The sequence below is a fragment of the Bacillus rossius genome, chromosome 14, assembly GCF_032445375.1.
Source record: "Bacillus rossius redtenbacheri isolate Brsri chromosome 14, Brsri_v3, whole genome shotgun sequence".
Lineage (NCBI taxonomy): Eukaryota > Metazoa > Arthropoda > Insecta > Phasmatodea > Bacillidae > Bacillus > Bacillus rossius.
The window spans coordinates 5946900-5972352 of NC_086341.1; the positions used below are offsets into that span (position 1 = coordinate 5946900).

Genomic DNA, 25453 nt, shown 5'->3' on the forward strand with positions numbered 1-25453 from the left:
ACTCCTGAGATGATGAAAGAAAAACCGTCGAATAAATATTGTGAAGATTATGTACTGTGTGTACCTACTCCATTTCTATATATAAAAAAAGTCATAAGAATATATAATGGCTCTATCGTTATTACTCTTTCGAAAACAAAATCTTGACGCAAAGGTAAGATTTTAGTATTCATAATTAATTTGTGCCTTCGTGAAAGTACTAGAGAAATCTATCTTTATTAGCAACTCATAGAAAAAATAACATAATGCGAATACACTATCAAATACTCACTCTTAGATAAACTGGCTAAAGTATTTATTCTTTGTTACTTTGTGCTCAGCGTTTTATTTCGTCACGTTGGTGTTCTTGTAGGTATTTTTTTTACTTTTATTCGTATTCGCGGTCTGGTTCTGGAACGGGAAATCCCCTCATAGCGACTTATACATATAATCCATTTTATCCGTAGGACTGTTGTTTGTTCCTTTACAATTAGAGTTACGGACGCTTCTTTCGTTTCGTCAAGTCACAATTTTGTTTTTCAATACTTAACTGCGTACTGACTAAAGTGTATTCGCAGCGAAGCTTGAAATTTTTTTATATTCGGTTTCGTGTGTTACGGAAATAGTGTTTCGTGGTTTTTATTGTACCTGATTGGCAGAGGTAAGTAAAAGAGTTAATTTTATTGATTGAAATGTATGACATCTGTTGGAATCGTGTAATGTTGATATGAAATTGTGTGATTATGTTTACAAAACTTACATAACGTTTAAACGCCATTGCATCTTCTGACGAAATCTTCGTCAGCCATTGAATTAAATCGTCGTAGTTAAACTTAACATTTTTTTTATATTCAAAGTTGTATTCAACTGTATAATAATCTTAATTTTAAAAAATATATACACCTACATACATATGTAAACAGCGTGAAAATTTTCTGTTACGGCCGAACAGCGACAGTTACTATTTACTGTTTAATTAACCATTTTGAGATTAAAGTAGTTGTTTTATGACGAACTTAATTGCCATATTTGGTAGTTACGTCTTATGTCATTGAGGCAGTGCGTACGCTTCAGGGATGACAACGTTGTAACAGTAAATGCTGCAAGGAATGGTTTTTCTATACGTAGAAATTATGTTTGTAAGGTAAGTATCAATTTTAATATTATTATTCTTATTATTTTATTACTATTACCATGGTGTTTTTAAATTGTAATTAAAATATTTTTGTAAACACCTTACAGACTACTTTAAAAGCAGTGTATTGTTAGTAGGAGTGTCGCATTCTGTCGACAACTTAGTCAACTGTTTTTTCTTCCAAGCGGGTGATTCTTGTACTAACGTCAAGTAGCTTTGAATTCGTGATCTTTCTCCTGTTCTGTATATAGAAAAGGCGATTGTAGCAGATCTCTTCCTGGTTGATGAGTTGTTTGACAGATTGTAGTGTTTGTATTGCTCGAAGTTCTTTGTTTTCAGTGGGATTTGGCGAAAAATGGCTGGAAAAGGATTATTTGTCGTCCTGATTGTTGTGGCGGTAGTGGCTGTCACTCTCGGTAAGTCACGTATCACGAGATATGGTCTTTTTTTTTTTTTTTTTTAATCCTTTTGGCTAATGTTTCAAAATGGTGCAATACAAAGTTCAATGGAAAAAATTAAAAGTATTTAGTTGTTTCGAAATGCTTCAGGCGATGCCTTACTAAAATAAGCTTTGTTGCTGTTATCTTGTAACTTGCTGCTACGTCATACCTGATGTTAACTTGAGAAAGAACCACTTTCTACTTTCTAACCGATATATATATCATACTCAGATAGGTATGATTTATAAAATAAAATAAAAATATTTAAAAATAGTCTCGAGTTAAATGTCAAATTCATATTGTTGAAGAATTTGTAACATATTTGCCAAATTTTGAAGGTGAAACACATTTTTTTAGTCTTGCTTAGATGCATCATTCTTAAAGTTGTGGGGTTAGCACTTGATAATTAATTAAAAGAACGTTTTTTTTTAAAGTGAAACAAGCCTATTGGAAACATGTTACAAAATCGAACACATTTTCAGTGATAATTCATTATTTTACCTCATCTGAGAGCACAGTAGAATATCGATTATCCATGACCTGATTAACCTGGCATTCTGTTAATCGGGTTCTCAATTAAAAATTAAATATATTTTTTTTGGAGGGGGAGGGGGACCAAGCCTTCAAAGTGTAATTCATTAGGGAAGGGACAATGGAATAAAACTAAAAACTATGTATAAAAATTATAAACGAACGGATAAAGAAGCGTACTAGAATTGCCGGTGAGAAGAATACTAGTCCAGGTTAAGCTGGATCACAAGTACAGAACAACAACCCTAGAATCGCTTCCTGACCTTGGTGTCAGTAATACTTGCACATTTGTTTTATATAAATTATTTATGAAAATTTTATTGTATTGTATAATATTAATACATTTTAATTCAATTATCAGGGATTTTCACTTATCTGTGCTGACGGCCCCCCCGATTATCTCGGTTAATCAAGGTTCTACTTTAATTGAGAAGTTGGGAAGTTTTTTTTTTTTTTTTTATAAAAATAACAACTTTCCAATTTGGTTGGAAAACAGTCTTGGCCCCTATGGTATGAATAGGCCTACTTTTACAGTTGGCATAATTTTTTTAATTTAGGTATACTTCTGATAAAAACATTAAACTACAGGTCAACTACACAGTATCACAATTAAATTTTATAGATTGATTAGGAAATTTTTTTTGAGATACTAAAATTAAATTCATTTTCAACTTTCAAACAACATTTGAACATATCCTTCTACAAAAATGTTACTATGAACTTTATTCTGCTGTAGCTAGTGAAATAATAGAAATATTGCAATGCTCTCTTAAGTAGTGATTAGGAAGAAGGTAAAGATATAAAAAAAATTCATATTCAAGTTTGTTGTTTGCCTTTGTTTCGATGTGCCCCAGTCCTTAATATTTACCCTTAAGTTGGTCATTCTGCTCCCGGATGTTGAGCGGGATGTTTGCTGAAGATGTATTTGTCTACTTGAAGCTTTAACTGTTTAGTTATTTAAAATAATCGGTAATATGTTAAAGATATAAGGGTGTGTGCTGACGAAAGCAGAAGCAGAGTTATCTATATTTTAACCATAAATTGGATTGTGAGAGATAAGGGAGAGTGACAAAATAAATTCAAGTCTTTATAGGATAACCAAACAAAATGTGTAAAAACCTAAAACACAATTTTCAGAATTTTTAGAAAACTTTTTTCAGGAAAGCAAGTGTATTGAGTTGTGTGTACTCGCCTTGATAACTGCAACAAGCATATGATATGCCTTGCACCAAGCATGTTAATCAAGTTAATACTGCTACACTCAGGGGCGTAGCCAGGGGGGGGTTTTAGGGGTTCAAACCCCCCCCTTAGCACCAAATCTTTAATTAATTTCTTATTCATCACTTAAACAAATTTCATATTAAAATTAATAACATTTTTACCATTACAATATTTAAATTTAAGTACCGAAAACTGCTAAAATAGCACTATTTTACACCTTAAAATCCAAAATTTTCCCGGGGGAGGACCCCCGGACCCCCCGCTTTAGTACAGGGGGGGGGGGGAGGCATGCTTCTTAACACCCCCCATTCACAAATCCTGGCTACGCCACTGGCTACACTACCACATTTAACTGCTCGTCACTAGAGAAGATTAAACATCTATGAGAATGTGTCAACATTCATGCATAATCATGGTACATATATATTTCGTGTTAATAGAAAAATTAAAATTTTTTTTCGAACATTTGACATTTTAAACATCTGCCATTAGACTTTGCTGAGTAAAAAAAAAAAAACTCTTCCCCCTAATTTACCATTTAGCCGAAGCTTCTTCCGAAAGTCCTTCGCACCTCTCTTTTCCAATAGCTTTCCCTCAAGCCCATTCCCCCCTTTCTCGTTCTCGCCAGGAACAAGTGCTTCCGTCTTTCCATTCGCCTCCACTCCCTCTGTATCTTCCCCTCATGGTCTGTCCTCCCTCTGTACCCACCTCTGCAATCTTGTCTCCAAGGTTCCTCCAACGCCTCTGCCCCTTGACCACTTTCAACAGCCTTGCCAGTCTTTCCACCTCCCTCCACCCCTGCAAGTGTCTCACCCCAGCTCCTTTAATAACTAATGGTGTGTCTCCCCCTCTTCGCCCATCTCGCTGCCCTAATCTGTACCTTTTCCAACTCTTTTATTTTCGTCATCACCTACGGGTCCCAAATCACTGCAGCATACTCCAGGTCTCACAAACATGGACAATGCCTTTTCCTTGACCCTTCTGCATGTTCGCTTCAAAGTTATCCCAAGCAACCCCATTGTCCTACTCCCCTTTTTTATCACCTTCTACCTGTTTCCTCCATCCCAGGTCGCTCTGCAAGTCATCTGCATTCTGTCTCCTGCCCCTTCCAGCAGTAGACTTCCTTGACTACCTTCCTTCCCCTACTTCACTTTGCTCCTGTGTATTAGGCATATCATGGGAGACTCCTTTTATGCTAAAGGCATCTGATTCCTATATACCACTTTAAGGGTGTGATTATAACCCTCTTCCGTTTATTTATAGGTATCCGCACTCTGGGCAGAGCAATGTAAAAAAAGAAAACTAATAGTTCATTTTCCCCTTATCTCCATAGCATTCAAATATGCCAAGTTGGTTGTTATTACCTTCTGGAACTATTGTATTTGTGTATTTATTCATATATATTATTTAAAGGGTATCATATCTGTACATGCATTTGTAAAGTATACATATGCCCCATGAAAATATATTTTCTTAATACAGCCATCAGCATGTGTAAAAAATAACTCTGGATGGGGGACTATTCTAGTTGGTGATACCATATCATTATTAATGATGTCACCAAGATGGCATCGTGTACGTCATTACCACCCCTTCTTTCTTTTGGGACAAGCATGGGATTATGTGGGTTTTGAGCAGGGAACAATAAACATGCTATTTTTCATGTATTTTGTTTTTTATTCTATTATGCTTTTTCTGTATCATTAACTAGACTGTAAAATCCTCCGCTCTTGTCTATTTTGCTATACTGCAGTATCACAAAATAGAATTGACCAGGTGAAACTATTTTTTGCTTTACAATACAGTAAATTATCTTAAAATTTCTAATTTAAAAAAAATTAAATATTGGTTTCGCAAAATAAAAATAGATGGGGTGGTACTGTATTCCACACGATGCAGAGAAAATATTATTTCGAAACATCTCACATTCAGAAAATTTAATATAGGTATCACAAAATAGAATAGCCTGGGTAGGACTATATTCCATGTAATGATACTGGGAAAATATTATTTTGAAATGTCACACTTAAAGAAAAAAATAAATCCAGTTATCGCAAAATATAATGAAGATGGGGTGGGACTGTTTCTACTTCAAAATACTGATCAAAATATTTCTAGAATTTTCATGATGGTAATTATTTAAATCAAATTATCACAAAATAGATTAGACTGTGTGGGCTTTTTTTTATTTCATATCACAAATTTTTAATGACGAAAATTCTTATTTTATACAAATGAATACTGCTATCGCTAAACCAACCAAACCTGGTAGAATTTTAGTCTTTTTTACGATATCCTCCATCTATAATTAACTAAAATGAAATATGTGAAAAATTTTACTAGCCACCTATGCTCACCAAACTTTTCACTTTGTGATTATCACTTCAGCTATTTATTCACTACTGACCTACAGGAAAACAGGCCATTTCAACAGTAACTAATAACTTTTATGATTTACCTAACCAAAGTAAATGTAACACACCTCTTACCTAACACATCAAACTAAATTCACATAAACCTACAAATTACAAACATTTAAAAAACATAAAAAAAAACTTACCTCTCAGCATTATGGTAGTAATAATTTTCTGTCACTATTTCTCTTGTAAATTGTAAATTTACACTAATTTTCCATTCTTCTTTTAATTTATTCGTTATCGTGAAACACGAACTGTCACTTCTCTGATCACTATTGTACACATTGTAATCCTGCAGATTAGCTGCCTCTTTTAAATCAGTTGAATAGTAATAAAAGTGAAAATTTGATTAGGTTAAGTTATCTGCATAAATAATAACATACTTATTTGAAACGCAAATAATATGTTTTATCAATGCAGCCAAAACTTTCACGAGAATAAATATTATTCACCTTTTTCGCAGAAGCTGCTAATTTGCAGAATAACCAAAACTTTATTGGAGTTTGAATAACAAAACACCATCATATATGTTTGCACATTTGGCGCAATGAGATTTCCTCTACCACTTTCAAGTGATTTATCCATCAAGCATAAGAGTCTTGAGTTACTGGCCACAGATGTATTTCCTGTGCATTTCTGGGCAGTTTGTGGAACCGTCTAAAAAAAAAACTCTTGTACCGTAGTTGATTGCGAAACTTTGAATTATGCATTGGAATTTTTTTTTTTTATCTTGGATTATGTTTCTCTATTCCAGGAGAGAGTGAGCAAAGCACTGAAGTGGGTGTAAAGCCTCAACCTCCACCTGGTAATAGTTCAACCTCAACTACAAAACCTACCACCACCACACCAACTACCACCACCACACCAACTACCACCACCACACAAACTACCACCACCATACCAACTACCACCCCCACACCAACTACCACCCCCACACCAACGACCAAACCCACAACTCCGACGACCAAACCCACAACTCCGACGACCAAACCCACAATCCCGACGACGAAACCCACAAATCCAACGACAACACCCACACCCACAGTCCCCACGACCACGGCTCCACCCGTCCCCCGCCCGGAGATCGGCAAGTGGGTGGTGCAGAACAAGACGGACAACGTCACGTGCATCATAGCCGACATGGCGGTGCAGCTGAACGTCACGCGCAAGGATTCCACCAACAAGGTCAGTTCTGCAAGTGAGGCGCCCGACTTCCACGGTGTTACCACGTCGGTGCTCCTAAAATCTTCCAATACTTGTAGCAAGCCAGACCTCAACAGCTAGCTGTATGTTGGTCCGACTGTTACCGACATTTAAAACATGAGTATGTAAAAGGAAGTTAAAAGTTCCGTAAAGTATTACCATGGATGATTATCGAAATAGTCTCTCTGAATTTTAGCTGTTTATTTTATCCTCTATAACACTATTCCTGATTATTCACAAAAAAATTACCCCAAAACAGTTCTTCTTAAACAGTTCTTTTTTTTTTTTCAAATGGTCCCAAAATGTGTTCAGAAAAAAGTTAATGATTACTGAATTTACTTCTGGAGGTCGTAGTGCAGGGCTCTGAACTGGCACGCAGTCTTCTTATTGTGCAGAGGACGACTGTGAAACTTCAGCGGCAACCATATCATTAGATGGTGGAGAAGTTGAGATAATTGTGTAATGCAAGATCCATGGGGACTTTCAAGAATCTTTTCCAGGCATTTCATGTCTATAAATTATTCAGAAAACACTTTTTTTTTTGGACCTTTTTACTCTCATAAAAATACAGTTCAAAAACCAAATGCGGGAACAGAACTACCCATCCGCCCCAAGCACATTGTTAAATGCTTTTTTTGTAAACAGAGACCACTATGATGTATTGAGTAGTTTTTAAATTGTGTGAGATCTTCTGAAACTCTGCACAACTTATGTGTGCCCGGTTAGGTGAGCTCTTAAACACTTTTGTACGAAGTCGGCCAATCCAAACAAAAGTTACCATACATAAAAAAAAACTCTATACATATACCTAATTGGGAAGTTACCCTTCTTTCTCTTTTTATTCCTTTATCATGTTTACTTCACAATTATACATTTGTCTTGGAATTCTGATTCTTGGTGGGGAATAGGTCTTTCTGTCTAGTTACCATTATATTACAGTACATGTAACAAATTTGAACTTAAAAAAGTAGGCAAAAAACTTGGGAGTATGCTTGAATGTATAGTAAATTTTGTATTTATTTACCACCTGCTGGCTCACTTCTTGTTAATTTGGGTATGTTTGCATAAAACTGTTGATAACAAAACATTTATCTACTTCTAGCTCCCAAATCACACACGCACTCTCAGCATTATCAGAATTGCTAACGCATGATAAGCAGAAACACATGATACAAAAGTAGTCTGCTGATTTGATAAGAATAAAAAAAATGCCAGTTCATCACAGGCAAATTTTTGTGTTACCATTACATGTGGTATACCCATTACAGCAGCTAAAGATAAACACAACCATTCAAAAAAAAATCTTGAGTTATTAAGTCAAAGACCAAAAGTTTAGATACATTATTTCTGGAAGAAAATAGCTAAATGTCTTATATTGCCTATAGGTCAGGTCCTCTGGTCATATAATGAGTTTATGTACTAGTCAGGAAAGTAACGAAGTAACATCTGAAGGACTGGTTATGAAAGTCACAAAAAAAAAAGTATCAAATATGGACAGGTCACAAATATCATTAAAAAGTGACAAATTTGAAGGATTGGTTATGAAAGTTACGAAAACAAAAAATAAAAAATCTGAAGGACTGGTCATGAGTCACAAAAACACGAAAAAGTAAAAATATGGACATGTCTCAAATGTCACGAAAAAGGTTCTGACATTAAATGTCACAAAACTTAATACTTCCAGCTAGGTAATGTTTTGGCAACGGTGTAATGGCTATCAAAGGTGGCCATAGCCAACAACAGAACAACCTACTGTTACATTTACTTTCACATCATCAACACATAATGTGCAAAATGTAAACAAGAAGTGTTGCTGGTGTTTTTATGCATCGCACACCAAAAATACAGTGGAAAGGTTTTTGTGATAGCTGCACAAAAGCACGACTGTGTCTCTTTCCATTTTAAATATTGGAAATTTATATATTTTTTGTGGATTACCATTGCTGAAGTTTTAAAACTATGGGAAGGTGCCATGTGTATTATAACGCTTTCTTTGTTCTGTGAAATTGAGATTACGAATGATGAACTTCTATTCATGTTGTTTTTTTGTGAAGCATAACATTCCAATGGCGGTTGCTGACTTGGCAAGGCATTTATTAAAGAGGAGTGTTAGTTATACAGGGTTATTTTTCTAGACTCAAAAAGTATAGATTTGGCTTAAGTTTAATGTACAGTATTAAAAATGGAACCAAGGAAGAAATTGCTGCTTCTGTTCTGTGATTATCATTATCTTTGTCTGAAGAAACTTTGGGTTAAGCTTATGAGCTGTACTATAAAACCAAATTCACCCCCAAAGGATATTCCAAAATCCCAAAATGTGATGGTTGCTCTATCAAATGATATTAAGTTAAAATTTTTTATAAAGTACTTATAAATTCAAATCCAGAAATTATTTCAGCTTTTTTAAGAGATTTGTTTTAGTGGTAATTTTAAAATTATTTAGTGTGATGGCTGATGGGTCAGCTTGTTATAGTCTAGGAATGGGTTTAAATAATTTTTCAGAGTCTTTAAGTAATTGGTGTTAACTATCACATTTGATTTACCTTAGTTTTATTGCATGCATAAATGTAACTGATGGGCATGCATATAAATTGGCAACTTTTTTCATGTGTAAATTATTTCTGAAAAGGTTTTTAGCTTTCTGACACAAAAATCTGCAAATTCATGAAAATAATAAGTTTTTATTTTCTGTTAGGGTTAGTTTTTGCTTACATTAAAAAATGTACTCTATGTTGTAAGGGAATTTTATTAAAAGTTCCTGAAAAAGCCTGAAATAGGTTACCAGTTAATGGTAGACATCTTGACTTCAGAAGAAATTTATTTGGCTCATAAAATAAGTATAATTTAACATTAAAATCACTTAACTTTCTTGCAACAGGCTCCTGAAAATGTTAATGGTTTCTTTGGCAATGAGAGATATTGTTTGCCTTTCTAACGTATCTTTTTATTAGGAAGAAGTACTGTATGTAAATAATTTTCACTAAATTGCCTGATTGCATTATAAATTTGATAATGATCATATTAATTTTTTATTTTATTTTAAAGTGTGAGTTTTATATGCTTAATTACTCCTACGTTTCACATATACATAACTTTACAGATCATTTATTTTACTTTATTTTTCCCTTCAAAATGTTTGATGGTCAATAATCCGGCAAAATTACTCATACTGTCGTAGTCTTGCACATCCCAGATTAAAGGGCTTTTGTCTTGAATAATTAAATTCCATAGCCATTCATTTTGTTATTAAAATAACATCTTTGTGTATGGTATATGCAACCGGCCTTTAGTTCCCAGAAAATCATCGACCAAGTGGTGCTGCACTGCTATTCTTGTTCTGGAGGTCAGGAAAATTGCTTAGTTTCAGGTTCAAAAAATGAATACCTAAGTCTAGTATATTTTTCATCCTTAGCGTGTAGCATACCTGAAAATTAGGTATATGCATTTGATTTAGAATGTGCTGCAACATGTTTTGAACCTTAACATGTCTTGGCTTTAACCGCAATGTTGATTTTTTTTTTTACTAAGTCCATGTCTTTTTAAAAATATATTTGGTAATGGTACCAAAGCAGTATATAGTTGTATGCAGTATCCTTCTCACAAGCAATCAAGCTTGAGCACTGATAAGCAAGCTTGAACATTGATTAGCAAGCTTGAGCACTCACTGATAAGCGAGCTTGTAAAACTGAACAAATTCAAAGATTTTTTCCTGCTTGAGGCAATCCCATGAAAAAAAACATAATCACACTTAACGTTCTTTGGTTGGTTCTCGCAATGGGGAATTTTGACCGAAACCATTATTTCGGACGTATGCCATTGCTGGTTTTGCACTGCATGTCGTAGAGGAAACCTGAAGAACTGACATCTTGCTTTGTCCGTTCTTCTGGTTTTCTTCATGATGTAAGTGCGTGGTGTTTGTCCAAATTTAATGACGTGAGTAATCACACCTAATAAAACCATGCAACAGCTCACAAAACCCTGTTAAACAACAATGCAGAGTAGATACTCGACTTACCCGCCTGTGTCCTGCAAGGAAATGATCACGAGAAAGTATAAGCAGTGCAACACCTGCCCCTCTGTGCTTTTCACCGCCGATGACCGCCCTTGTAGCACCGTGCCACCTTTGAATATATATACTGTATAGAAGTCATGAGTGGATAGGATTTACTCTACGTTTTTCAGGAGCGCATGATGAGCAGCTTGGGAACTTCACCGCCGCAGGGCGCTGCCGTAACGCCCTGTATTGTCTTAGTTGTTATTTACACGTTAGAGCGCAGCACTGTCGCCCTCTGTCATTCCCCCCCCCCCCCCCCCCCCCCCCCCACCCCTCCAAACATTCACTGCAGCTCAAGGTCGTTCAACGGGAGTTTGTGGGTCACAAAACTGTAGGGATGAGAGGTGGGGTAGAGGGTGGGTGGAGGACAACGCGTGTTTGAGGGAGGGTGGGGAAGGGGTGTTTGAAGAGTTCGACACTTGTCCGCTAGGGGCCACCGCAAGTCGATGCCCTCGAGATGGTGGCGATTGCGGCGGTGAATTAACCAACTACCTCAAACCGTATTAGAAATTTTAACCTGGGCTGGCGACTTCTATACAGTATATATATTCAAAGGTGGCACCGAAGAATGTAGCGTGGCAGTGCACGCTTACACGCTCTGTGTGGTCGTCTCCGCAGTTAGGGCCACCGGCCAGTGTTGGTTAGCCCTTAGCCCAGGGCAGACCACGGTTGCTGAAGTCGTGGTTCCATCAGACAGGTTAATGGACGATAGGAGCCCCACATAGTGACTATGGGGAAATGGGGGGAATAAAAAAATTAATTTGTAGCTATTACTTATGTGTAAATCAGTAGATATAAATGTTATTATATAGTTTTATCTGAAGCATTTCCTATTGAATGCAGTTGGGTATATTTTCCTAGCTGTTATAGTTTTTGACAGAAATGAGTTTGAGAAATAATTGACCCTACGTATTTTTTTTTGATTATTTCAAGGATTGTTTTAGGTCATGCACCAAAAATGGTATCTATTGCATTCTCATAGCGAGCCAATATCACTTCTACGTTATTTAAAATCTTGGCCCGGGGAGGGAGGGGGGGGTTGTCAGTTTCATCATGCTTACCTCATTTTGCCCTTTTGGTAGTCTCTCATATGATCACAATCCATACTGTATGTTTCAAAGTTTTTCTTTTTAAGACTGGCAGTCTTGTGTAATTATGCAGTCTTGATCCATACAGAGCAAAAACTGAATAAATAAAAATAAATAAATAAATGCAAATTGTGCAGCAAAACATTTTATAGTTAATTTGGCATTCCGTGCGTGTTCTTTAAAATGTAGTTTGATATAAATTGGTATTGTATATCTGCTGTCTTGTCAGATAGACAGATGAGGCAAGAAAAACGGGTTGATGGGACAGGGGAAAGTGAGAGGAAATACAGGCAAATTGGCTGAAGTAAGAGTGTGGAAACCCTTAATGGCATGAAAATGAAATGACACGTGGAGTTTTAATCTTCGGCCGCGCAGAGCGCTATGCTCGCTATGTTTGCATTGTTCGCTTTGCGAGTTAAATATAGCCAGCTACATCTCAGGTTTGTCAGTGGCCACACCAAGCTGTGTTTGCTATGTTGGCGAATCTGACGATGTCGCTGGGTGTGTGGTTCTCTGCTATTTTTCTAAAAGTCTTTTACTTTGCGCATGGTTAGATAAAAAAACCAGCAAATGTTTTTGAGTGGAATTGGGTTGTTCTTCTGCATTTGCATTTTTTTAAGTTTTGTTTCTCTCAATATTGTAGAAGGAAAAGTTTATTGAAAAAGTACGAAAATATCAAAGTATATGGAATAAATTGCTGGAAAAATAAAGAAGGCAGGATATGCAGGACAATGCCTAGGATTATATTCCAAGGGAATGCTATCAAACTGAGTTGTATTTATTCTGAAATAATCTATAAATGTGGCTTCGTACTCTTATGCAAATGCTTCATCAAATGAGAAATTCTTAAATTTCTTTTCTTTTTTATATTTTCCTTCGTGAACCCATCTCTTTTTAAGTTTTTATTTACTGTGAAGGCCAGCAGAATATATTTGTCTTAATCATCATAATTTAATCCCACGGCATGCGTCTCTCCGACATAGCGAACTAGGCTGGTGTCTGGCCTCCCGGCGCAGCGAACATAGCACACACAGTGAACTTTGCAAACGTAGCCTAGCTTTCAGTGCGACCTCACACAGCATTCGTTCATTTCACGAGCTACACGGCGTCGGTTAAACAACAAGTTTCAAACTCAAATAATTTAAATTCTGTACGGTATGTAAACATTTGAGCAACTTAGAATTGTCAAGGATACTTCATTTGCATTGTGTACAAAGCTAAAAACCTTGTACAGTTTTGATAAATACCTCATATTTAGTTTTAAAATTACCGTAGTTAAAATTTTATAAAAAAAAAATTTTTGAGACATTTTTTTCATCATATTTCCATCTTATTTTTTAATATGTTAACGTTTGTTTACCTACAATGATATTCATGGGAGAAATAATTTTTCTGGTGGCTGCCTTAAATGTACATACATATAGTGATGTACTTGGGTTGAGTTTCTTTTATCTTGTTTCGATGTCGATGTTTCCTTACATATAGTAAGATTGTAGAGGTACAGTTGCCTACTATAATAGGCAGCTTGATCAGGAAGCTTGGGTAACACAATATTTTTTTGACAGTCGAATGACAGTGTTAATTGGTCCTACGCCGCCGGAGAGACTCGAAGAAAGCAGATGCTTTCAATTTATGGGCTCTTGATTTCAAAAAATCAGGGTACTTCTTTTCTTCGTGTGTAGTGGCCAACTTAATTTTTGTTCCTGATTCAAGACAGTGAGAACACTTATCAGAAAAAGGTTGTTTTGAAGCTGATATTGAATTCAGTTGTAAATATTTCCGTGTCTGTTCTTGTCGCAGACGTTTGTGTTGGTGGAGGTTCCGAAGAACGCCAGCGCGAGCGGGGGGTTGAGTTTCCGTGTCTGTTCTTGTCGCAGACGTTTGTGTTGGTGGAGGTTCCGAAGAACGCCAGCGCGAGCGGGGGGTTGAGTTTCCGTGTCTGTTCTTGCCGCAGACGTTTGTGTTGGTGGAGCTGCCGAAGAACGCCACCGCGAGCGGGGCCTGCGGCCCAACGGTGCAGGTGCTGAACCTGACCTGGCCGTCGGCGAACGGGACCAACGAGCTGGTGGTGACCTTCGAGAAGAACGACACGGCCAAGGACTTCTCCGTGTCCTTCAACCTGACCGTTCAGATTCCCGACGGCAACAGTGAGTACTGCTGCTGCGTTCGTACCGAACCGCAAGTACCTCCGGCATGCTGTGAATACATTTACAGACTCCGCATACCCTCTTGAAGAAATGCGTCTGAGGCTTTTCTTGCTACAGCAACAAAATTTGATGTTTCTTTCTTTTGAGTAGGGAAAACAAAAACTATTTCTGAATACCTGTATAGTCATTGGGACTTTCATGTTTGCAGGGAGGCACGAACTCAAAAACCCTGACCTTTTTGTCATAATAAATTTATTTATTACCGTTCTTTTTACAAATTCCTTCAGTCAGCTTCAAAATACTCTCCATTAGATGTGATGCGCTTGCCAAGTATTTTTCCCCACTGTTTAAAGGAACTCTTCAACAATCTGGCCAGGGGGAAAAAATTCCCAGTTCACAATTCCACAAACATCAAAAAAGACACTGGTTGTCTTAACATTCGACCACACTTGTCTTGTGATCCTCGGTCAAAATCCATTGGCACGAGCTCCGTCTCACTCTTGTCTCTTATCAAATTTCATCGATCGTGAAACAATCCTAGTTTTTTTTTTTTTTTTTTTTTTGGCAGATTATTTAAAATGTTTTCATTGTTTCGATATGTTGAAGGGCGACCAGAATGAGCATGGTCTTGAACACTCATCTCACCACGTTAAAGCGCCCAAACCACTCAAAAATTTGTGTGCGGCTCATAGCATCCTCCTTGAAAGCCTGTTGAAGCAATTGGTAAGCTTCTGTTGCCAATTTTTGAAGCAGAAAACAAAATTTCACACACACTCTTTGTTCTTTTAAATTTGCCATAACTACTACACAGACAGAACATTAACACAGTAAGAGAAAAACAATACTACGTACAAACGTTAACTTACAAACTGACGCCGTCTGGGTAGCTGTTTAGTGAAGGTATTTACTAACCCCATCTAGCGGGAGAACTCTCTACTACATCTATGAATGGCAGTGTGCTCTCAGTCTAGTTTTTTTTTTTTTTTTTGGTCCCCCCTCGTACGTTATATGTCGTATATAAGTCCACATGCCATTCTTAAAAATCACGCAAATAAATGTACAGAAATAGTTTTTAGTTTGCTATTAGTGTTGTAGCAAAAAAGCCTCTTTCTTTTTTAAGATTGTGCTAAGATTATTTGGATATCTAATATAACAATGGAAAAAGTGTAAAAAAAAAATGTATTTGCAGTAAGGATTTGTCGCTGGGGTTCGTTTTTTGCTTCTTTGCGTTCTTCGTTACAGCCACGACGGAGATGAAGCTGAAGAGCGTGAAGCCAGAGTTCACCACTCCGTACAAAATGTCCTACCGTTGCGTGAAGGCCCAGGAACTGAACCTCACGCTCGAGGGAAGTAACGCAACTGTCGGCTTTCTGACGATCAGCAACACTCAGCTGGAAGCTTTCCACAACCAGACTGACCAGACGTTCAGCGCGGGTAAGTTCGGCTGTCAGCTGACCGTGCACGACGCAAGTGTGACGTGTACCTTGGCAGCACTTGTCGGCAGCACAGAACAGGACACGAGCCCACGTTATTTTAACGCGCCTTACAGTTCCAAGTGAGGCCAACGTCAAACTGTTGAGAATTATAATTGTATAGTTTGCATGCAACTGTATTTTGAAAAAAAATGGTTCAGTATTGGTGTTGCTAAATGGCTGTAAGGACAATTCTGTGAAGGGAACATGCTCTATTTGCATTTAATTAGTAAGATGAATTACAGTTTTTTTTTGTATACTTTAATATAAGTAGTTTAAATTTATGTGCTCAGGTGAGTGAATTCACGGTTTGCCAATATTTTGAGCCTCATGCTTGGTCTAAAATTAAAATAAAAATAAAAATAATATATGCTTAGTGCTGTCCAACGATCTGAACATTTTAGAATCATCTCCTGACAGTCGTAACAATCAACAAATGCACCTAACTCAACTTTAACATAGCCGGTGTTATATCTGTCCCTACTGACAACATATTATGACTAGGGATGGGCCAAACAAATCCTCAAGTACCATCAAATCTTTAGTATTCAAAGGATTCGAGATTCAAGGATAAAGATTCAAAGAAAAAATATTGAAGAAATAAATTAAAAAATTTAACACTGGTAATTTCAAATTTTTTTTAATACCAATCCTTTTAACCATTCCCCAAGATAATGTTCTTTTAACACGGCATCATATAAATAAAATTAAAGTATGTATTGAGACAAACTTAGTTTGTGAAACAAACATTTAAGGTTAAATGTTTCAACACCATAGTTAATATGTTTAATTTTTTGTACATTGTTTTATTTTTGACCCTTGAGACCTAGATACGTATTCGAGGGATATGTTCGAGGTACTATTTGGGTAGAGACAAGATTTAATGGTTTTATTTTTAGTCCAATAATAGCATAAAATTGGTGTAACTAGATACATTCAGAACACTAAAAATTAAATTAGCGAGCATTTTTGGTTTGAAAGTGATTCAATATGATGTGCACAATAAAAAAAAATTTAATTTAATTTTTCTTGGGTACAAATTTTGTCCGGAAATGTTGACAGCCCTTGAATTTCAAACATTAAAAGATTGCTTTTTTAATGGTTTCATTTAAGATTTTGGTGTTAGGCCTATACAGTGTTATGACATGCTTTTGTGTATTATTTCGGTTCTATCGCAATTCATCTTATAAATCTTGTCCCTGTTTGTGGTATTCGAATTTCGGGATTGAGGAAATCGGGGTTCCACCCATCACTAATTACGACTAGATTTTTTCGGTAGGGTTTTACGAAGGGTCACGAAGGTGGGACCCCAAAGATCACGGTGGACTCTGGATCGCTTGGTTATTATCAACTCAGCGGGATGTCGGGACCAAACCCGCTCGCTACTTTCGCCGCACGAGCGTAACCAATCAGCGATCGCGGGCTCTGGAAGTTTAGTATTTTTAAAGCCTTCCCGACTGACGGTGATTCGAAAGTGTTCAGATTGAATTGGGCTGCAGCTGCGTTCGGGTGTGTGTGTGCGTGCGGGGGTGCAGACGCAGTGCCTTTGTCTCTTCCCCCCGCAGCCAAGGACTGCGAGGCGACCGGCAGCCCGGACATCGTGCCCATTGCGGTGGGCTGCGCATTGGTCGGCCTGGTGGCCATCGTGCTGATCGCGTACCTGATCGGCCGACGCCGCTCGCAGGCCCGCGGCTACCTCAGCATGTGAGTGGCGTAGGCATCTCCGCAACGAGGACCGGGCCCGCTGGCAGATTCACTTCCCTACAGCTCCGCCGTTGCTTTCCTCTCCCTCTTTGAGTTTCAGCGTCTCCTCGGACGATGTGCGTGGAATCTACGTTTCAGTTTCAGGACTGTTCAACCCCCCGTGTAACATGAAGCACCTCTCTCGAAAGGATTTCTCTCTTTAAAAGAATACATTTTCAGATTCCGTTAAGGTTCCACTGTACAAGTATTTGTATATAAACATTTTGAAAAAACTTTGAAGGAAACCTGATGATCCATACTAATTATAATAATTTTTTTTTTTTTTTGCAAAAATAACTTGGGTGCCATTTCACATGGTTATGAGCCGGTTTGGTGACTTGTAGATTTTACTAAGAACCGCTTGTTCAGCTGAGCATTTGCATTTTTGAATTATGTCCTCTCAACCCCCAAAAGGGCAGAGGTGTGTAGGAGCATGCTTCATGCATAGGTGAGATACAACATTTGGCCATCAGTAAGCATGATGGGATGTGTTGTTCAGTTGGCTGTGCATAGAACGCAATTTTGCCTTCTCTGAAAGTTACATATATAGTCCTGAAGTAAATAGTGATATCCTGCCATCAGTAAGTAGCTGGCCATACATAGGCGATTCATGAAAGTATCACAAATTATGATTCAGGTCGTAGAGTATTTTACCTGAAACAGGCACAAAATCTACAATGAAATGTTTTTTTTTGTGTGGAGGAATGCATAACGCCCAGGATATTAAATACTGAAACTTGCTAACATTGAATAGAATAGGTAATAAGTATCTGCCAGCATAATTTTCTTTGAATATATTGTGTGACTTGAGTAATTTTCTTTAATGAAATGCTGTGGTGGTGTAATTATTTAATCTCCTGTGAAGTAGCTCGAAAGCTGTTTTAAGTTCTGTATAAAAAAATATTTATAATCTCTTACCAGAAATATTTCTAATTTTAATTCACTTAGGTAAAAATAAAATTAAAAAAAATTATATATATATAGTTATAATATAATCTGTGATTTAAGGGCTGTTATTTAGAAGTGACATGATTGAAATACTGTTAGACTTGCACTTACCATCATATGCTGTTTGTTTAACCATTCCACACGGTGAATTCCAGGAATCTCGTTTTGTTATTGTAACACGCCTTCAGCTAATTGGTAATAAGTATTTTGTGTATTTGTTTTGCTTGTTGGAAGTTCTCTGCTTTTGGTTTTTGTTTGCTTTGATAAACTTTTGTATTGTTGTTGAAAAATTTTACTTATTTTGTTCCTACTTTGCACTGTGAGTTGAGAAATGTTTATCCGTAATATACTTTGAAAAGTTTTCAACCCGCTATGTTGTTTTTATTCTGGTCAGTAATGTGAGTAGTCCGTAATTTTTGACGTGCATTGGCTTTAAAAAGTCACTGTCACAATGTCTTTGACATTACCACAGGAAAAATGTTTTGTGGTCTGTGTTTGCTGTAGGGTCAAAATTACATGTTCTGGTTTGGTCATAGAACGTTAGCTCACTTTGCGAAACCCACATGTGGTGCAGTTTCCGCGTGTGTGGGCTTCTGTGTGTACGTACGTGGGATATCTCGGAGAGTCTTTCAATCTGCAGAGCTCTCGTTGATCCATTGTCATTTGCCGAGGGGGGGGGGGGGGGGGGGGTCGGTGTATTGTCATCTGAACACTCCGAAGCCATCTTGTGTTTGGCCTTGCTGTGTGTGGTTTTGTACATAGATTGAAGTTTCAAAATAAAGATTTTTTTTTCATGGGGAAATGGCTTGTGTTTATTTGTGCTTTAAAAGTTTGTGACGTGAAATCACCTGCTACTCTCTGTCGCTTATAAAATTTGATGCTTATTTGTCTTTTAAGTGCGATCTTCATGCAGTTTGATTAAATTACTGCCAATGAACTTTAGATAAACCATGCTTTAATTGGGAATACTGTTAATGTGCACACTCCACAGTGTATTGAAGTATGTATTTGTGCTAATGTGTGTTCAGATGAATTTTATGAATTAGAGTTTTTTTTTTACCAGTATGCAACTAAGATAACATAAACATATAATTGCTGTGATGCAAAAAAATGCACACCTATGGAAAAACAGAATTCTTCATTGCATACTAATAAAGCTAGTTTAGTATATATTGATTTTCAAAATTTTGTTCCATTCTAAACAATAAGTGTAACAGGGTTAAACGTAATAGTTTACATCAAATGTAATGTTTATTAACTGAAGAGGAAGACAATTTAACTGAATATGGCTAATAGCGTTGTTTGAAATTAACTTCTATTGCCTTAATTGAATGCACTTTCACACTTTCTTTGTAGCACATCAAAATTTTTCAATTTTTTTAAATTTAATTCTACCATTCTTATTTTTTCTGTAACACGAGGTCTTAGTTCACTTGTCTGTTATTTTCAGTGAATTCCACACTAACGTAATTAACAATAAGACAAGTTCGGTTAGGATGTACCCTGTTTTGGATTTCTACATCTTACTAGCAGCAGAGGAATTTACGATTAAACTGTTGAAACAATTTTTTTTTTATACAGTGGCTGTATCTTAGCTCTCATGGTTGATCTGTTAAGGGGAATCATAACCCAACATCTTGGAGTTGGTATTTTTTTGCTGTTATTTATTTTGTGCACCTGTACTGAATTTGGCACTACAAAGCATAAATGTTATCTTGACAAACATTCTACTAAACGTTTGCTTCAAAAAGGTGCTGAGTAGCTTGAAAAGTTTAGGAACCGCTGTACTATTCGACGTGTGCTGACTTCAAATAGTGCCCAAAGCGAACTCCTGTCTGTTTTCCGTCAGTACACTGCGACTGGTCTTTTTTTTTTTTTTTTTTTTTTTTCAAAATACAAGATGGCAAGGAAATATCCTCCTGAAGTAATATAATATATAATAAAATAAAATTTTAAATTGTATTGTGTGCAAGAGCTTTAACAGAAAGAAAATATCTCCAAATTTCTTAGTTCTTGACTAAAGCTGAGCTTCTTTACAGTAGTTGTACTAAGTGTCCATAAAAGAATGTTGTTCCATTTTCAGTTTAATTTAAGTTACTTACAAAAAAAATCATACATCCAAATCTTACAAATGTTCAATATGTGTACCTTTAGTTGTACGACAACACAAAGTGTTCCCACGCTTTGGTTAACATGTCAAAGTAATGGAAGTAAGAGATTCTTCGATTCTGTGTCTCGACTCTGGAAAATCATTGGGTAGCGGCGGAACGTAGACACAATCTTTTATAAAGTCCCAAAGCAATAATTGCATGGCGTTGTCAGGCGAACGTGGAGGCCAGCGGAAAAGAGCTCCGTCGTCTGCCATTACGACCAATCCAACGGTCAGGGACTTGCATATTCAACCACGCTTGTACAAGTGAAATGCTCGTTGAACTGAAATAACATAGTCTCCGTTAGCAAATTGCAGAACACAAAAATGCTTTACGCCGAGGAGTCGCCGTTTCGCGTGGGTGGCGCTGCAAGCGAGAAAACAACGAAGCGGTACTCGCGCCTGCGCTTATCTGAAACTGTTTGAGTTGTGCTCTTTAATTGTGACCTTGAACCAAAACTGCAATGCTTGCAGTTGATACTAAAAATTTGTAACTGGGACATTCTTTTATGGACGCGCTGTATTTTCAGTGATGCGCTTGTTCTTTGCTGTGGCTAGTATGCAACATGCAAGTACAGAGCCGTGCGGGGGGGGGGGGGGGCTGCGTCTAGGCCTAAACGCAGGCCCTTACTGCCCTCCGCCACTCCTAAGGCAATTAGGAGCAGCGCCAGTCACTGCTATATGCCCGAGTGGCCGGCACCTTGCTTTTACCGTCCAATCAGCCTTGTTCAACACTTCAAACCAACCTTTGAAGGAAAAAAAAAAATCTCTGCCCATGCTTGCACGTCAGCTATCGCCAACATGGCCAGGTTTTCAAGACAAATAGGTACTTTAGCGACTTAATACGTCATTGAAAGTGCTGCGTTACAAAGCACCCAGCCATTCAACTGTGTTGCCATTAATTATTTTTTTTTAAACATGAGAATGAATAACTTTGATGTAAAAGGAATATAATACATATTTACGAGTTTCTCATTATATAGTCATACTAGGACAATTGCAATATTTTGGTATGCCCCACGGTGCAGGGATATTTAAAGTAGGGTCGAAGCGAGGTTACCAAAAATGTTAATTTATAGTTGAACAAACTGTGCATTTAAGTAAAATAATTTGGTACATAGAAAGTGAATGATGATTTCCGAATCAGACAGAGGAACAAGTACTATATTTGAGAGGGAAAATGAAGTGTGGCTAAAACTGTGGATCGTCTGTTGAAGACGGCTTAGTATTTAACTATGAAAATAGGCTCGTTTGCCCAATAATTTTTAAAGGGAAACAAAGCAAATATGACAAATGCAGCAGAAAAATAGTAGCGACACTTTTAGATGCAAACTGGACTATTAAGCTTATGCACATTTACAAAGAGCATTAGAAAATGCTGAGGCTTTTAACACGCCACTCTTCCGTTTCTTCTGCCGCACCTGCTAATTGCCTAATTGGTGAAGTTTTTGTGTTCATTAATAATATAATCTACGAGGATTGCAGTTTTTACCTTCTAATTGGAAATTCAAGGTTGTGAGTAAATCTGCTTGTTCAAGATGTAGTAAAGGGTAAACATCTGCTGATTTTGCAAATTAAATGTCTGAGCTGTGAACGTTGGATATGGGGTGTAAGGAATCGTGTCGGACTAAATGTTTTCGTGCCTCGGAAGTTAAATGTGGTGGAGACGGTAGTGTGTTGTGCAGGGTCTCAGAATTGTTTGGATTGCAGTTACAATTGCTTGTGGTGAAAATCCATAATATTTTTTTTTACGAGAAAATGTGATGTGTTATGTGGCTTTTTTTCCCCCCCTCTGCTGAATTCTGGTGTGTTATTGACCGGAGAAGATTCTAATGTTCACTTGCTTTGTGACAGTGATGGCACAGACTCGGAGGAAAGACGGTAGAATGACTTCGCCGGACAAGCGGAGTGACACGGACTGTCATTTTGTGTCTGCAACTTGGACTTTATCATATTTCTTTTTCATGTTTCAAACAAGAAATCCTGGGATTAATTAATCATAAATGATGTTTATCTGTTACTAAGAATTTTTACCTGTGCACTGTGTATATATAGTAGTTATTGGAACAAATTTTGTTCTGATTATTTTATATTCATTTCTGTAGATTTGTTATGTGTTTAAATATTTTTTTTTTATGTTAAGTAAAAAAAGTTCTCTATAAACTCTTCTTGAATTAAACTTAAGGTATGTTATTTACATAGTACAATACAACATGTTGTAAAAAAAATTTTTATTAGTCTTTTTATTGTGTCTAAGTAGAAGGAAACCTCTTATTATTAGAGACAAGATTTTATGGTTTAATTTTTAGTCCAATATTGTTTTTAAAAAAAGAGGATTTTGGTGTTATTGTTACTGTTTTGTAATACTTATTACATCAAATAGATGCACTATAAAACTAATTAAATTAATTTTTTTTATCCATGAACTTATTCCTTGAATTTCAAATACTAAACAAATTTTTTTTATATGATTTTGATTAAATTTTTGTTAAATTCTATTTAATTCCATGATGTAACTTCCGTTTCGGTGCTATATGGTGTATTACGTTGTATTTTGGTTTTGTACGGTTATTTCACATGCTTATTGGTGGTGTTTCGGTTTTATCGCAACTCACCACATAATCTTTTCCCTACTTTATGCATCGCGAATTAAATTGGCCTGAATATTCAATATCTGACCTGTCATATCTGTGAAGGTTGGGAAGTCAGGTGTCCGAGGGTTAGATACCTGCCCGGGTCAGTAATTTTTCACTTGCTTGTGGAATGTTCACTAGGTTTAAAAGACAAGTTGTTTTGTTGTCCGTTCACCTATATCGCAGAGTCATCTCGTGACTGGCTGGCGTTAAGAACCAGGCTCCGAACTTATAAAATCATCGTAAAATGCTTAGCTCATGTAATGGTAAAAGAAAGATTTTTAATTCTATTCCAGATATTTTTATGGGCAATTCAGTTACAAATGAAGTTAATCTGGAGATTTAGCTGGATGTGTTAATATTCCATGTAACTTACAAACTATTCGGATACTATGCCCATTATAAGGAACACTTATTTCATCCTTAAAATAGTAACTAATGGTCTCGTAATGTCTTACCCTAAATAATGAAAATATTTTTTTTCATAGTTAAAGGCATATTTGTTCAAAAATAATTTCTTTAAATTAGTATTTGTTGCATCTAGGAGCTTAAATTCATTGCGAATAACTGTAAATTCAAATTTAGTAAACATCAGAAAGCTTAAGGGACGAACCAAAGTTACAAAATTAATTTTTTTGAGGTTTTACAAGTACTTGCCTTTTTTTTACCACAAGTGTAATTTAATGTGCAATGGATGAGAGTAAATTCTATTTTATGGTTAATAGATGTTATTGAGAGAGAATACCTAGTCAAAGTATTGATGGTGCAAATCTTAGATGATGAAAATTCCTACTGATTTAATAAAGTTGTGACAAAGTTATCATGCCCTATTTTGTGCCAGTCACTTCAACACTGTAGGTACTCAAAATTTGTGCTTTAGATTGAATTAAAATTATTATTTATTCTATATACAAAATTTTAAACTAACAATGCCCTGACTCAAGAGAATTAAAGAAATAAAAGTTAATCACTAGGGATGGTGATTTTTCGTTTTCGCGAAATAGATGCGAAAATATGCTAAATTATATTTTTTCCGCTATAAAATGCAAATTCTAGACTATTCCGAGATAAATGCGAAATCAAGGTAAAAAACGTAGATTCGTCTTCACTCTACACAATTTATTTACCGATTGTATTTCGTTTCAGTTCAGTATCAAAAGAAACCATCATTTTATGGCATATTCAGCACAAGTATCTTAGTGTCACGTCATTCACAACACTATTGTTCGTAAATATTGAATCAAGAATGGCCATCCGTGCCTCGCGATTGTAAACAAAGCAAAGAACAACTAGCTGGAAGAGTGTCCGTCATCTTGCAGAGTACAAGTTTTTAGGCCACCATATTGCGACATCTCTGCTTCACCGCGCTAACAATTGTAAGTCCCATTTTCTGGCTGTGTTTCACGTGAAAGTCGCGTTCTTGTGTAGTCTGTGGAAGGTGGTGTGTTTACAAATATGTGCATACTCGTGAATGTGTTGTGTACTGTTATTTCTCGTGGTAAAAATGGGACGAAGTGTAATTTCCATTCGGGATCGCCTAAATGAATACAAAAGAGAACAGTTCTACGAAAGTGATACAAATATTTTAATGTGCAATTTATGTAATCGCCGTCTGGAGTGGAAAAAAAAGATGTTCTTGAAAAGCACATTAAATCTGAGGGGCATCAGGCTGCAAAAAAAAAAAAAGATTCACCAAGAAATTGGATGAAGAAAAAAAGTCGGTAAAACAGCAAGCAACGGTTTCTGGCATGATTGAAAACCAAAAGGCGAAAATTGAAAAAATGAGTTTCAATAACATTATTTGTGCACTCTACATCAACTTTGGCCATGAACACGGCTAAAAAATATTTATTATAATTTTAAGTATTCAATTTATTGCACTCATAAGTGCTAAAAAGTTGTTTGGAAACCTGCCAAGATAGGCTATCTTTGTAGTTGTGCTAGATCTTTATTTATGTGGTTGTTAATAATTAATATGTGTATTATTTAATGCTTTTTAAAAATATGCTTTTCTTCAGTAATTTAAAATGAGAGAATTGGCTAAATCTTGTTTTTAAAAATGCTACAAAATGCTAAATTTCAAATTCAAAATGCTAAATGTTATTATTTTAAATGCTATAAATCACCATCTCTATTAATCACATATGTTAGAATGATTTTGAATGCCTTGACGTTCATTTATTGGAATACAATAGATACAGTGACTAGCATTCATTCTGATAAAAGTCAGTCTGTCATGCACTCATTGCTCTTTCTCTCAACCATAGATGAGAGAGCAAATTGTTAACAAAGT

At 36.4% G+C, this 25453-nt stretch overlaps 1 protein-coding gene across 2 annotated transcripts; it reads left to right on the top strand.

Moving 5' to 3' along the window:
* Positions 1-318: 318 nt before the first annotated feature.
* Positions 319-22927, top strand: LOC134539079 (uncharacterized). 2 transcript variants are annotated; one of them, XM_063380808.1, is made up of 7 exons: positions 319-1123; positions 1454-1530; positions 6478-6908; positions 14023-14215; positions 15458-15649; positions 17253-17391; positions 22382-22927. In XM_063380808.1, exons 1-7 carry the CDS (start codon positions 1077-1079, stop codon positions 22410-22412), a joined length of 1110 nt encoding a protein of 369 aa, XP_063236878.1. In that variant the 5' UTR covers positions 319-1076; the 3' UTR covers positions 22413-22927. The 2 variants fall into 2 exon arrangements, with proteins under 2 accessions (XP_063236878.1, XP_063236879.1); XM_063380809.1 differs by having other exon boundaries at positions 390-640.
* The last annotated feature ends 2526 nt before the right edge of the window (positions 22928-25453 follow it).

What these genes read in the sequence shown, in the direction of transcription:
- LOC134539079 (XM_063380808.1), top strand. Translation starts at nt 1,077, where the DNA reads ATGCTGCAAGGAATGGTTTTTCTATACGTAGAAATTATGTTTGTAAG. An exon ending in GCAAGGATTCCACCAACAAG is followed by an intron (nt 6,909 to 14,022) that starts GTCAGTTCTGCA and finishes TTCTTGCCGCAG; the next exon opens with ACGTTTGTGTTGGTGGAGCT. An exon ending in TGACCAGACGTTCAGCGCGG is followed by an intron (nt 15,650 to 17,252) that starts GTAAGTTCGGCT and finishes TTCCCCCCGCAG; the next exon opens with CCAAGGACTGCGAGGCGACC.